At 47.5% G+C, this 14,046-nt stretch overlaps 1 protein-coding gene across 2 annotated transcripts in view; it reads left to right on the top strand.

Annotated features, from left to right (window-relative positions):
• The first annotated feature begins 1,628 nt into the window (after positions 1-1,628).
• Positions 1,629-14,046, top strand: part of PCDH19 (protocadherin 19) — a 137,624-nt gene continuing 125,206 nt past the window's right edge. Inside the window, exons 1-3 of one of the 2 annotated variants that reach the window (XM_053375019.1) lie at positions 1,629-1,706; positions 2,676-4,889; positions 9,093-9,420. In XM_053375019.1, coding sequence (XP_053230994.1) covers positions 2,743-4,889; positions 9,093-9,420 — 2,475 coding nt within the window. In that variant the 5' untranslated portion in view covers positions 1,629-1,706; positions 2,676-2,742. The other variant, XM_053375020.1, reaches the window with a different exon arrangement.

The raw sequence follows: 14,046 nt of genomic DNA on the forward strand, positions 1-14,046 counted from the left end.
CCCTAAATCTGCCTCCGAGAGCCAGTATAGTGTCGGGGGGCTAAAGGTGTTTGCATGGAAACAGGTTCAAATCTCAGCTAAGCAACGGAGCTCACAGGTGTTGGGAAACCATTCCTAGAATAGCCTACCTTACAAGGTCGTCGTGTGCTTAATATTAACTCCTGCTGAAAAACCCTACCGAACACAGTGAAATTTACTTCTGAGTAAAAACGCACGGGGTTTGAGCCGAGCGAGCACTTCTTTAGCAACCGACCCCCCTCCCCCGCCAGCCGCCCTTAGTACTGTCTGCTTTTGCCGATCTCCTTCTCCTCTCTTTCTGCGCTGAAAAGAAGGCTGTTTGTGCGTGTGGAAGCAGGTTAATCATCAAGCAGTTTCCGTGCCCTCGCAAGTTTTAAAGGGAAGGAAAACGTTGCAGGATTTTTGCCCCGAGCAAACTCCCAGCCGTCTCATGATATTTGAACAAGTGCTTTTCACAAAACAGCCTTAGAAAAACAAAGCAACAAACACTGATCGCTACAAACGTTAGTCAAACCTACAGGAGGGGGTGGGAAATCACGAAACGAAATGAAATATCCAAATCTTAGATTTGCCCCATCATATTTCTAAAGGGGTGGGGGGTGGGGAATGACAGCAGAGAGGGGAAGCCAGTTGCCTCCCTGGAGAACCCTGCAGAGTGACTCCTCTTCTCTGCATCCTCGGCGTGCGCGCGCCCACACACGAAAAGGGTACTCTTATCTCTCGCTCCCTTGGGTACCACTCTTGTACATTTCGCCCGCTGGGCCCCGCCCCTTTCCTCCTCGCCGGGCCCCGCCCCTTCGGCTTGGAACGCGCTTCCCCGGGCTCCGATTGGCTGAAGCCCTGCCGTAGCTCGGGACCGGAGCCGCTGTGTCTCTAGCTCGCGTGCGGCCAGCAGTTTGCAGCAGCAGCGGCAGCAGCAATAATAGCAGCAGCAGCAGAAGCAGCAGCAGCAGTGCGCGCCGGGTTGGTGGGGGGGAAGGAGGAGGTGGTGGAGGAAGGCAGAAGCCGGCGCTTGCAAAAGTCGGGCAGGGGGAGCGGGTAGTGAAATTTAAAATTTGGAAACAGAGAAGGAAGGGAAAAGGAAAGAAAAAAAAAAGGGGGAGAAGCGGCGGACCGAGGAGCTGACCCGCTGGAGAGCGATGCAAGCCACTGCGGTCTGGCTGGCCTCTGCAAAGGCGCCCGCAGCCCGCCTGGTGGAGCCGCGGATTGGCTTCCAGAGAACTTAACATTAAAGAGAGACAGAGAGAGAGAGGGGGGCAGCATCCACCAATTTAGCTCTTCTTTGCAAGGGATTCTTATATTTATTCTTCCACCTGGCTTCCTGCTCCACCGGAGCTTCAGAGTTGTCCCCCCGCTCCTCCTCCCCCTCCTCCCTCCACAGTTTGCAAAAGGACGATGAGGTTTGCAACCAAACTTTCCTCGCCTGCGCTTTGTTCCCGTTGGCGACTAGCGGCCCGGAGGATGCCGAATGCGAAATAATCATGGGGAGAGAGAAGAGGAGAAAGGAGAGTCTCCCCGGCGAAGGATTGCAACAGCGGCGCCTTTGATTCTTTCTCCCTCCCCCCCCGCCCTGCTTCGTGCCTCCCGCCCAGCGCAGAGCCGTCAGCGGTGGTTCCTTCTTCCTTTCTACCCCACCCCCGTTTAAACCACGGAATACCATCCAGCAGTTCCTCGTTTTGCACACCGAGGTGAGGAGGTGGGTACTGTGATCCAGGGTGCCCTCCCCCCCCTTGCCTGTGTTTCCTCTCCCCCCCCCTTTAGTTTAGCCTGTAATTTGGGGATGACATTGCCTCCGCTTTCTCATCTAGTGCACGGAGGTGCTTCGGCGGCAGTTCTCTAAGAAGACGCTCTCTCTGCCTTCTGATTTTGCCGAGCTGACTCCTTCCCCACCCGCGCCTCCCAGGCCACCCCATCCGCCCGATCTTCCTTTCCCACCCAGGGCCAGTTTCGCTCGTGTGACATGACCGGACAAGGATTTTTGCCTCTGCTAGTGGCCCCTTCCTTACGGCCCCTCCTCCGCATGCCCTAGCCTTACTTTCCGCCTAGCCTCCCTCTCTACATCCCGATTTCAGCCGCTCTTTATTACTGTCATTTTTCTAAAATAATAATCTCCGGATATCTGAACACCTTCGCCAAGCGGAGGCTTCCCCAGAGAGTCCGCGTTTTGCATAAAGGTCTGTACAATTTTGGGGGGGAAGGGAGTGGAAGTGAAGGAAAGGGGGGCAAGAAGAGAAAGAGATTTGCGCATGCCAGGTGCAAGTAAATTGAGGCGCCTCTCCAATATACAGACTGCACTTAGGATGTGTGTGTGTCTGTGATTCCCCCCCCCAAAAAAAATTGAATATAGCTGTGCTGTAACTTAGAACTCTCCTTGACCTGGCTGAGTGGAAGATAAGGATTCAGTGTTTCTCTCCCCTCTTTAGGTGGTGTTGCTTATTCTAGGGACTGAGGCTGAAAGATTTGTGGCAGGGAAGCAAAAAGCAATTAGCTCTTAAAGTAACCACATCCAAAGTCTCCCCTTCCTTCTCCTGATTAACCCCCAGCCACCCACCCTGTCCAGCTCCCCTGCCTCTCCTTCTGATTCGCTCCTTTCTTTCTATCTATCGCTGAAACAAACCCCAAACTAGTAAGCCCAAATCCCTCCCTCTCTCCTCCAGCCGCAAAATCAACAGGCAACAAGAGGGAAGGGGAGGAGGAGGCAGTGGGTGCACTGAGCCGTGAGCTATGGATATTCTGTGCCCACTGCTCCGTTTGCTGCTCCTTCTCTTGTGGACTCGGGCTGGAGCCCTGATCAACCTGAAGTACTCAGTGGAGGAGGAGCAGAGAGCCGGCACCGTCATCGCCAACATCGCCAAAGATGCCCGAGACGCAGGCTTTGTGCTGGATCCCCGGCAGCCCACTGCTTTCCGCGTGGTCTCCAACTCTGCACCACACCTGGTGGACATCAACCCTGGCTCGGGGTTACTGGTCACCAAACAGAAGATTGACCGGGACCTACTTTGCAGGCAGAGTCTAAAGTGCGTGATCTCATTGGAGGTCATGTCCAGCTCCATGGAGATCTGTGTGATCAAGCTGGAGATCAAAGACCTAAACGACAACGCGCCCAGCTTCCCCACAGATCAAATCGCACTGGAGATCTCTGAGGCTGCCAGCCCGGGGACCAGGGTACCATTGGAGAGTGCCTACGATCCGGACTCGGGCAGCTTTGGGGTGCAGAGCTATGAGATCACACCCAATGACCTCTTCGGCTTGGAGACCAAGGTGCGTGGAGATGGTTCCCGCTTTGCTGAGCTGGTTGTCGAGAAGAGCCTGGATCGTGAGACTCAGTCTCATTACAGTTACATGATCACAGCTTTGGATGGGGGTGACCCACCCAACTTTGGCACTGTGGAGTTGAACATCAGGGTCCTTGACTCAAATGACAACAACCCTCTCTTTGAAGAGCCCGCCTACACAGTGAGCGTGCCAGAGAACGCTCCCCCTGGCACGCCTGTCATCCGCCTCAATGCCACAGACCCTGATGAGGGCACCAATGGGCAAGTGTTGTATTCCATTCACAGCTTTGTGTCTGAGAAGGCCAGGGACCTCTTTCAAATCAACCCCCAGACGGGCCTGATCACGGTCAGTGGTGCAATTGACTATGAGGAAGGCCATGCCTACGAACTGGATGTGCAGGCCAAAGATCTTGGCCCCAGTTCCATTCCTGCGCATTGCAAGGTGACTGTCACTGTGCAGGATGCTAACGACAACCCCCCTCTCATTAACTTGCTCTCTGTCAACAGCGAGTTGGTTGAGGTCAGTGAGAATGCGCCTCCAGGCTACGTTATTGCCTTGGTGAGAGTATCTGACCGGGACTCTGGTGCCAATGGCCGGGTGCAGTGCAAACTGTTGGGCAGTGTGCCCTTCCGCCTGCAAGAGTACGAGAGCTTCTCCACTATCCTGGTGGATGGGCGTTTGGACAGGGAGCAGAGGGACCAGTACAACCTCACCATCCAGGCTAAGGACAATGGGATCCCAACTTTGCAGGCCACCAAATCCTTCACTGTCAAGATCACAGATGAGAACGACAACCACCCTCATTTCTCCAAACCTTACTACCAGGTCATTGTGCAGGAGAACAACACCCCTGGGGCCTACCTCCTTTCAGTTTCTGCAAGGGATCCTGATCTAGGCCTTAACGGCAGCGTCTCCTATCAGATTGTGCCATCCCAAGTCAGGGACATGCCTGTCTTCACCTATGTCTCCATCAACCCAAACTCAGGAGACATCTATGCCTTGAGATCCTTCAACCACGAGCAAACCAAGTCTTTTGAGTTCAAGGTCTTGGCCAAAGACGGAGGCAACCCCTCCTTGCAAAGCAATGCCACTATCCGAGTTATTGTCCTGGATGTCAATGACAACACCCCTGTGATAACCGCTCCTACTCTAGTCAATGGGACTGCAGAAGTTTACATCCCCAGGAATGCTGGGGTTGGCTACTTGGTGACGGTGGTCAAGGCAGATGATTATGATGAAGGGGAGAATGGCAGACTTTCCTATGAGATGGCAGAAGGAGATAGAGGATTTTTCGAGATAGACCAGGTCAATGGTGAAATAAGAACCACCAGAGCATTTGGGGAAAATTCAAAGACTGCCTATGAGCTGATTGTGGTCGCCCACGACCATGGGAAAACATCTCTTTCAGCTTCTGCCTTGATTTTGATATATCTTTCTCCATCCTTGGATGCCCAGGAATCCATAGGATCTGTTAACCTGTCCCTGATTTTTATTATCGCCCTGGGTTCCATTGCTGCCATTCTGTTTGTCACCATGATCTTTGTAGCAGTAAAGTGCAAACGGGATAACAAAGAAATCAGGACCTACAATTGCAGGTAAAGTCTGTCTGTTTCTTGGTACCAGCAAAAAAAAAAAAAAAGAATTTAGTGCTTGGCCTTTATAGCGTGCCATTTAAAACAAAATAAAATTTACTGCAAACCAAAGGAAGGCATCAAGTCGCTCCACATAAAATACCCACGGCCAATTCCTGGCCGACTTTTTTTTTAAAAAAATGTGTTCACACACACACCCAAATCCCAGTTAGTGAAATGGATCTAATACGATGGCTTGGCACAAATTATCCTTAATCTAAAACAGGCCAGCTGGGATCAGTCTTAAATCTGTACTTTGCCTATCTTTGGAAAGTGTGTGTGTGTGTGTAGAAGTCCCACACACGTCCCCCCCCCGCAAAGTACATAAAATGTTAGTACAAGAAAAAGAACAAGGGAAGGGTTGCAGCTGCCTTTTGGCATGTAGGTGTGGATATATGCTTCTATGGAGCTCTGTTCAGGCTTGGATGTGACAAATTGCTGGGGTGTTTTGTTAGGGTTTTTTTTTTGAGAATCACTGGAGTGATTCTCCATGGGGGAAGTTTGGGAATAGGTGCTGTAGTGATGAATAAACCCATACTCACGGCACTTGCCACAGGTGGACCTTGCTTTTTAAGGGCCTCCTCAGTCCTGTCAATAGCCTGTCCCCACCAGATGAGGTCACTGTGGGTGCTTTTTAGAGCTGCACTTGTTTTCTCTGGGAGGTAAGGAACAGGGAGCTGGCAGAACAGGAGATGAAAGAAAGCAAGGTTCAGCTAGAAATGTACCACGGAAGCCTTTTTTAAAATTGTCTTTTCGAGAAAGAGAGAGAGGGAAGGCAAGTGCTTCCTTACACTAGGAAATTGTGCTGCAGGTTTTGCAAAGAGAAAACAACAGCTAAGCCATCTGTTCTACTCATCACCCCGGCAAAAAACCCCACAACTTTAAGCCCAATTGATTGCTAAGTCAAAAGGTTGTCCATAGCTCTTTCCTGACACTTAAAATAAGGCTGTCTTATTTTTGTTACACTTTTGTTCGGTGATCTTTTTAAGGCCGAGATGCGGGGCTCTGCATGAACCCCCCCCCCCCGCCTGTATTTGAAAGCTTAAGATGTGGATTGAAGTCCCCTGAATATGTAACAGCCAGGCGATTATTGTCTGTCTCTTGCTATTCTCTGTGTTGCACAAGTTAGTAGACAAACGCTAACCGCACATGAATATCAATTGGGCGCCATAAAGGAGCAGCTGCGGCGGCTCATAAATGGTTTAATCCTGTTACGAGCGAAATAGCCGTGACTTCTCCCTTCCTTCAGTCCTAAGTCATTTCTGATGGAAGGGATGGAAATTAATTTTGCCCTCTCTATTGAAACATACAAATGCCTCAGGCAATTTGGAGAATCTGGGAGAATGTGCAGCCTTTTAAAGTTTTATTTATACCGATATAATGATGACTGAGAGCTTGGAGTTTCTCTTTCATTCATTTTTACAATGGGCACCAGGGTTTTGTGTGTGCGCGCACACAGATGCATACATACCTGTGTGTGTACATGTGTGTTAGTGTGTGCACATAGGGAAAATCAGCTGCAAAAATAAACCATTAGATGTACTCTTCTAGGGAGCTACTTGGCTTTTAAATGAGAGCTAATATGCTGAATTTCTTTTCCATCTTGGTCCATTAAGCAAGGGCAGGCACTGAACATAAGCAGGAAAAAAGAATTTACAGTTGTGTCAACGCCACTAACAGATTTGCACTTCTGTATAACCAGTTGGTTTAGTGTGATGGCTCAGGGATTAATGAAGTGTGTGTTAATTAAATCATTGGTCAATAGGAGGAAACTGCACCATCACCACCCTCCAATAAGACAGCAGAACAAATGCGCGTAGGCAGAATTTTAGATTCTGCATTTTCAAACTTGAAAGATTTAGGCAAACACAGTTAAGGCATTTTTATGAGTCTGGATCCCCCACACTTGGGGTTTTCGAAAATGTATAGAGATGTACACTGGGAGGAACATTTCTTGACCGGAGTGAGGAACAAACCAGCTCTTTATATAGCCACACCAGAAGAGCTTTGAAAGTGAATGGAGAGAAGCATTCTTGGTGCAACGTATATTTTCCGTGGAAAAGAGCGGAGGGAGGGGTGGAAGGAGATGACGAGTGTCAGGAGCTGGGCAGTGTTCTTTAGTCCCACTGGCTCGGTTCTGATGGCTGCACATCAGCCTGCTGTGTCTGATTTTCAGACCTCCAGTGTGTTCAATTTGGATTCCTATCTCTCTCTTCCACTCCTTTTTTTTAAATCAACATCTTCTGACATTCATCTCCTATTACCCTTTCCTTTTCCAGTCCACTGTTCTCTCAGTAATCCATTAACCTTGCCTCTGGGGGAGGGTTCTTTAGTTCAGTGGTAGAATGGAAGCTTTTGCAACATGTAAAAGGCCTGAGGTTTAATCCTTGGTATCCCCAGTCAAGCGATTTCAGGTAGCAGGTGATGGGGAAAAGACTTCTCTTTGCCTGACATATTAAAAAGCTGCTGCCAAGCGGAATAGCTCATCCTGGGCTAGCTGGCCCACTGGTCTGACTTGGAATGCAGAACTATATGTCCCTTTCTTTTGCTATCTTTCCACTACTATCAGGAAATTTACCTTGGGAACAGGCAAACTTTCCTTCCTTCCTTCCTTCCTTCCTTCCTTCCTTCCTTCCTTCCTTCCTCGCTTCCATCCTGGGTTGCATTGCTCTTTAAAGTGTCCTATATTTCAGTGAAGCTATATAAACACAAATGTGCCAGGGGGGTGTAATAAAAAGTGCTCTTTCACTCAATGCATGTGATGAGAGGTAAAGATACTTTTTCTGGCTTAGTGTCGTTCGCCACCCTGGTCAAACTCCCCTGCTATCAATTAAGTAAGAATATAAGCAACATCCTTATGTAAGGTGGAAAGATCCTCTCAGGTTACTTCCTCTTGTGGTTTCATCATTACAGTTCCTGGATTTTCAAGCCAGGCAATTCTGAAAGTTAAGTGGACCCCTCTTTTGGAAACAAGTATTTTCAGGCCTTGCTTAAAGTTGAACTGATTTCTTTCGGAAGACTGCAGTGCCTGGCATCTTCTCTGCATATCTACATCTGTGTGGCACTGATAACGATACACAGTCCCCAACGGTAATACCAAGCTACGGTTACTTCAATCTAGACTTACTGAGATAACGCTGAATGCGGTCATGTTTTTAATTATTTTTCTGGTCCTTGTTTACTGATAACTCCACTCCTCTGTCTCCCCCACTCTTTACCTTCTTTCCTTGTGTACAAGAGACAAAGCAGACCTACATTCTGTAAACTGATTGAAGGTCAAAAAGATAATTTTCTCCTTCTGAAGCGCAACACCTTTGTCTGCCAAAAAACAAACAAAACAAAAACAGTAGCCAACAGGAATGTTAAGTTTGAAGGGAGCAGGAAAGAGCTGGCATTGAGGGAAAGGTTCTGACTGGCCAGATGCGATGAGGAGAAACGAAACTGAAAAGAAAAGGCAGTCTACAGATGCAATAACATTTTCAAGACGGATGTTGCATCCTGGTCCACAAGTTCACAAAAACGACTTGCCCACAGAAATGCTTACTGGCCCACCAAACTGCTTTAAAAGGTCACCCGACTTTGTGGCCACTGTTTTACTCACCGCAGGTGACCAGACAAGTGGCTGTTCACAAGTTTGCATTTGATAGTTTTGCAACACACCTACAGGGGAGGTCGGGCAAAATGTTTGTGTCAGGTTTATTGCTATTGGAAACCGCAAATAGAACTGCTCCTTTCTCTGCTGGTTTTTTTCTCTCTCCCTGCTTTTTACGTTTTATATTAATCCGTTTAAATAACTTTTCAGATCCTTATTACCAATGGAAATGCATTCACTTTTCACTTCATGGATTTTTACATAAATTATTTTCTTCCCTTTTCTGCAGGCTGAACTATATCTCTGGTAACTAGATATCAACAATTCTAAGCAGCAGACAAAGCCAAGGGAACTTTTTGTGTGTGTGTCCTTATTCCTCACTTGTTGTCTTTATGTGTCTGACCAACAAACTTTATGCCTGTGAAAAAATAAAGACCCTCCGTTATCACAAGAGCCAAGTCGATGACCCTGCAGGTGGATGGGCAACCAGTCCTTTGGGATTCTCTGTTGACTAGTATACAGTCTTTTTTTGAGGATGAAGTAAGATACTCACTTTGCTTTCTTGTGTCCTGCAGAATTGCAGAGTACTCCTATGGGCACCAAAAGAAATCGAACAAGAAGAAAAAAATCAGCAAGAATGACATCCGCCTGGTGCCACGGGATGTAGAGGAGACCGATAAAATGAATGTTGTGAGTTGCTCCTCCCTCACGTCATCTCTCAACTACTTTGACTACCACCAGCAGACCTTGCCTCTGGGTTGCCGCCGATCTGAAAGCACTTTCCTCAACGTAGAAAACCAAAACAACAGGAACACGGGGTCCAACCATATCTACCACCACACCTTCACCGGCCAGAGCCCTCAGCAGCCAGATCTCATCATCAATGGGATGCCACTTCCGGAGGTGAGTGTGGAGGGGGCGGGACTTGAGAAATGTTGAGCTTTCCCTCATAAGGGGTGGTGGGCATTGCTTTCATGGTCTGCTTGTGAATGCCCAGCATCATGTGTCTTGACTTTGGTTGGAAGTTGAATGCTGGGTTAGCTGGACCTAGGTTTAGATGGCTTTAAGAAATGTTTTGACATATTCATGGAGGACGAGGAAGTCTGCCAATGGTGGCTAGTGGTCCTGATGGCAATACAGGACTTCCATATTCATGGTCCTCATAGATCACTTGAGTAATAGCTCTTGGGAATGGATAACAAGGGAGTGCTGTTGGCTCCATGCCATGATTGTGGGCTTCCCAGGCCATCTGAAGACTCAGAAGTCCTTGATCTGAGGCAGAAAGTAGTCCTTAGGTTCTCACTCTATGACATACTTTAGGAGTACAGTGATACCTTGGTTTACAACCCTAATCTGTTCCGGAGGTCCGTTTGTGAACCAAAACAGGTTGTAACACAAGGCACGCTTTTGCCAAATGGGGCCTCCAATTTTTTTTTGTTCGTAATAAAAAAAAAAGGGTTGTAATTTAAAAAAAGGTTGCAGACCGGGACACGCACTTCCAGGTTTGATGTGTTTGTAATCCAAAACATATGCAAACCAAGTCGTATGGAAACCAAGGTACCACTGTACTTGTCTTAAGTGGAACTGTTGGCATTGGTTCCTTCCATTAAACCAGGTTTGGAGAACCAATGGCCACCCAGATATTGTTGGACACCAGCTCCCATCAGTCCCAGGAATAATCTGGACTGATGGGAGTTGTAGTCCAGCAGCAGCCACGGTTCCACAGGCTTCCCACCCCTACATTATGTTGACCCAACAATGTGCATGTGTGCATGTAAAAATAATGTCTAAAGAATTAATTTTGGCTATATAGTTTGGGGTTTTTTATGTGACCCATCATCATTGTCTTACTGTGGCTGATCTGGATCTTTTCAGGTGTCACCCTGCAATTTAAACAAGAGCATTTACCACAGGTTGTGAATGCAGATTAAGCTTTCTTAATTTAAGTAGTGATTGAATGTTGATATTGCATATTGATATTGTATAGTTGGTGGCCAGATGTCACCACGTAAGACACAGATAGGCATGGATTTTCTTCGGGCTTCTCTTCCTTTCTTCTGTCTTCATGAAACATGGCTGTCCCTGCTAGTGACATCATCATCATCCTGTCCTCATCCTCTGACTCTGTTTATGAACAGGATGTTAATTCTGACTATGTTAGTTACAAATGCATGGTAAAGGAGAAGTGTCTCAACTTAAGAAGCATGGGTTTAAAAATAAGTCCATTGCTCCACTGTATTTATTTATTTTAATTTTTATAAATGGAAAGACAAGCTTGGGGTGGGGGGAGAACCCCAAGGTTTGCAGAAGTAAAAAAACATACAAAACCAAAACACTTAGGGAAAATATCTAAGTGGGGGACACCCTCCCTTCAAACAGCCCAGCGATGGGTGATCGCTTCTATTTTGTACATGTTAAGCTATCTCTGTTTTCTTTCACTAATTCAGGCTACTGAACTGCAAGTTTATTGAGATTTGATCAGAAATTCATCCTGTTAACTGATTAAGGTTGCAATCCTGAGCATACTGGCTTGGGAAAAACCTTGATGAACTAAATGGGATTTAGCTCTGAGCTAAAAGGCACTGTCTGGGCTGTGCAAGAAACACAGTTGCTCAGCTAAACATCCTTTGATTGATTTGAGCCAGGATGGTACAAGTAACTCGCATCTTACGCTTATTTAACTTATGCAATTGCAGCTTTGCGCAAGGTCCACCACTGATGGGAAACTGCCAGAGTTCTCAGAAGGCAGTGGGAGCGCCTCCTTCCCAAAGCTGAGCAAGCACTCAGCGGGTTTTGAGAAGGCAGCACCAGGCTTTGGGAAGGTGGTGAGAGGACTTTGGGACCAGAGCCTTCAAGCTGCCTTCTCAAGGCAAAACAAGCATGGCCTTTGTAAAGTTGGCACTGGGTTTTGGGAAGGGAGCAGAAGGGCGCATGGGCACTGCCAGAGTAAGGCATGCCATTTTAGGAGGGAAACTCAACTTTTGCAAATTTATTTAGTGAAGGGTCTTAAAAATAAGTTTTTAGGGTGTGATGAATTCAAATCTGCCATTGTTTTTGTGATTGGAAATTATTAGCCTTGATCAGTCTACGTTTGATGGAGGAGCACACAAACTGTTTTCAGAAAACCAAAGAATTTTAATTTTACCTTCTGAAAATGTCAGATAATGTGAAATAATAATGATAATATTAATATGTATCATAACCACGAGTACTTGGCAAACATTTTTAATGATTTCTGTGCAATCTTACAAACGTGTTACTTACCAGGCAGAACAAATTTGTATTAATTTAACCAAAATATCTTGAATTCCCAAGTCATTTTCAGCATCTCTCATCTTTGGAATTTGAAAGCTAAAAACTCAACATGCCCTACTGCTAGAGCTCTCACTGCCTTGCCAAATGTAGGCAAGCAGATTTTGGGAAGGTTAAACCAGACTTTGGGGAGGGCTCTGGGACATTACACCTTCTTCCCTAGCAAGCACCCTGAGCTGTCACTCTCTCCAGGCTTTGGGAAGGCAGCGGCAGGTCTCATGGCAGAGGCAGTTTTGAGGTGACACACTTTGGGTTTGCCTGCACTTGGTGCCACACTGCAGGGGGTGCCTCAACAACGCAGTAGAACAGAGCATGAGAAGCGTTGCACAGGGCGCTGCTGAAATTTGAGAGCTTGAAGTCCACGACTGCTGTTGGACACTGAAAGAGCCCTGGTGCCACCCCCCCCAAAGCCACGCTAGTGCTCAGTAGGGTTTGGGAAGGCGGATCTGGGCTTTGCGAAGGATGCGGGCTGTGCTCCCCGGACTTTGATTGTGGGAGGGCTCAGGGACATGGCCAGAGCCCTCGCCCTACCATTTCAAAGCCAGGCAAATATTTAGTGGGCTTTGGAGGGCGGCAGAAAGGCATTTGGTGCTGGCAGAGTTCTCACACTCATGGGGCTTTGCATTCTCCGGGCTTGGGGAAGCATTGCCTTCCGAAAGCCAGGCAAGCGCTCTGCAGAATTTGGGGAGGCGGTACCAAATTGGGTGGTCCAGAGATTCTTGGACAATGCCAGAACCCTTTCGCCACAGCCAAGCACTTACTGGACTATGGGAAGTCAAGCACTCCTGGGCTTGCCAGAGCTCCTGCACGTATTAGCTGCAAGCACTCACTGGCTTTTGGGAAGTCAGCAGGAGGGCTCTGGCGTGAGCTCCCATGCTGCCATTTCAAAGCCAGGCAACTAGAGCTTTCGGACCTCCTTTCCAAAATGGGGCAAGCACTCAGCGGGCATTGGGAAAGCTGGCAGAAAGGCTCTTGGATGCGGGCAAAGTTCTCACACTCATGAGGCTTTGCACTCATTGGACTTTGGGAAGTTCTGCCTTCCCAAAGCCAAGCAAGCGCTCCGCAGGGTTTGGGAAGATGGTGGGAGGGTTTTGGGACTCTGCTAGAGCTCTTAGACCAGAACTCTTGTGCTGCCTTCCAAAAGCCAGGCAAGCTCTCAGCAGTTTTTGATAAGGTGGCACTGGGCTTTAAGAAGGCAGCAAGCTCTGGGAAGCTGGCAGAGCCCTTATACCACCATTTCAAAGCTAGGAAAGTGCTCAGCAGGCTTTGGGAAGGTGGCAAGAGGGCTATGGGATGCCCTCACACCTCCTTTCCAAAGTTGAGTAAGCAGCCTTCTTATGTGTGGCCCAGTTCCGGTAGTTGCTGGTTCTACACATTTTTGTGTATATATGTGGACCCACAGAACCAAACTCTCAGGTAAAATGTGAATCACCTGTATAGTGGTTGGACTACTCAGGAGTCCTGGGTTTGAGTCCTTTCTCAGCCTTGGATGACCCCAGGCCAATCACGCTCTTTCAGGCTGGCCTATCTCACACAGGGGCATAGCAAGCTGCCTTCTACTGAGGACATTGCTTCATCTAGCTCGGTATTGTCCACACTGACTGGCAGCCGTAGCTTTCCAGGGTTTCTTGCAGGTGTCTCTCCCAGCCTTACCTGGAGACTGAATTGAGGACCTTCTGTATGCAAAGCAGATGTTCTGCCACTGAGCCATGGTGCTACCCACATAGCGTGTCTGGGGAAACCCAGCTAGGTGGGTGGGGTAGAAATAAATTATTATTATTATTATTATTATTATTATTATTATTATTAATATTATTAAGAAAGGATGTGACTACATGTGCAGTGTCTCAAACACCTTGGGAGGAGTTGGGATGCAAATTTCAATACTTAAAGCTGCTATAAATAAGGTATTATAAAATCCAAATGAAATTCAAGAGCCTCGTGGTTTGATTACAGGGTTACTTAGGTGAGCATCAGCACTACTTGACGGAACGGGCAGAGCTTTTTCAAATCACAAAGTCGGAAGGGGCATCATGAAGGTCATCAACCTAGTCCCTTGCTCGATGTAAACTTGTGGACAGCTTCCAGTTGAAGCTGAATAATGGAAGATTCTGAAATGAGAAAAGAAACTTCTTTTCACATTGCATAGTTAAGCAGTGGAATTTGCTCCCACAAAGGGCAGTGACAACCACCAACTTGGGTGGCTTTCAAAGAGGG

Source organism: Podarcis raffonei, chromosome Z (assembly GCF_027172205.1).
Source record: "Podarcis raffonei isolate rPodRaf1 chromosome Z, rPodRaf1.pri, whole genome shotgun sequence".
NCBI lineage: Eukaryota > Metazoa > Chordata > Lepidosauria > Squamata > Lacertidae > Podarcis > Podarcis raffonei.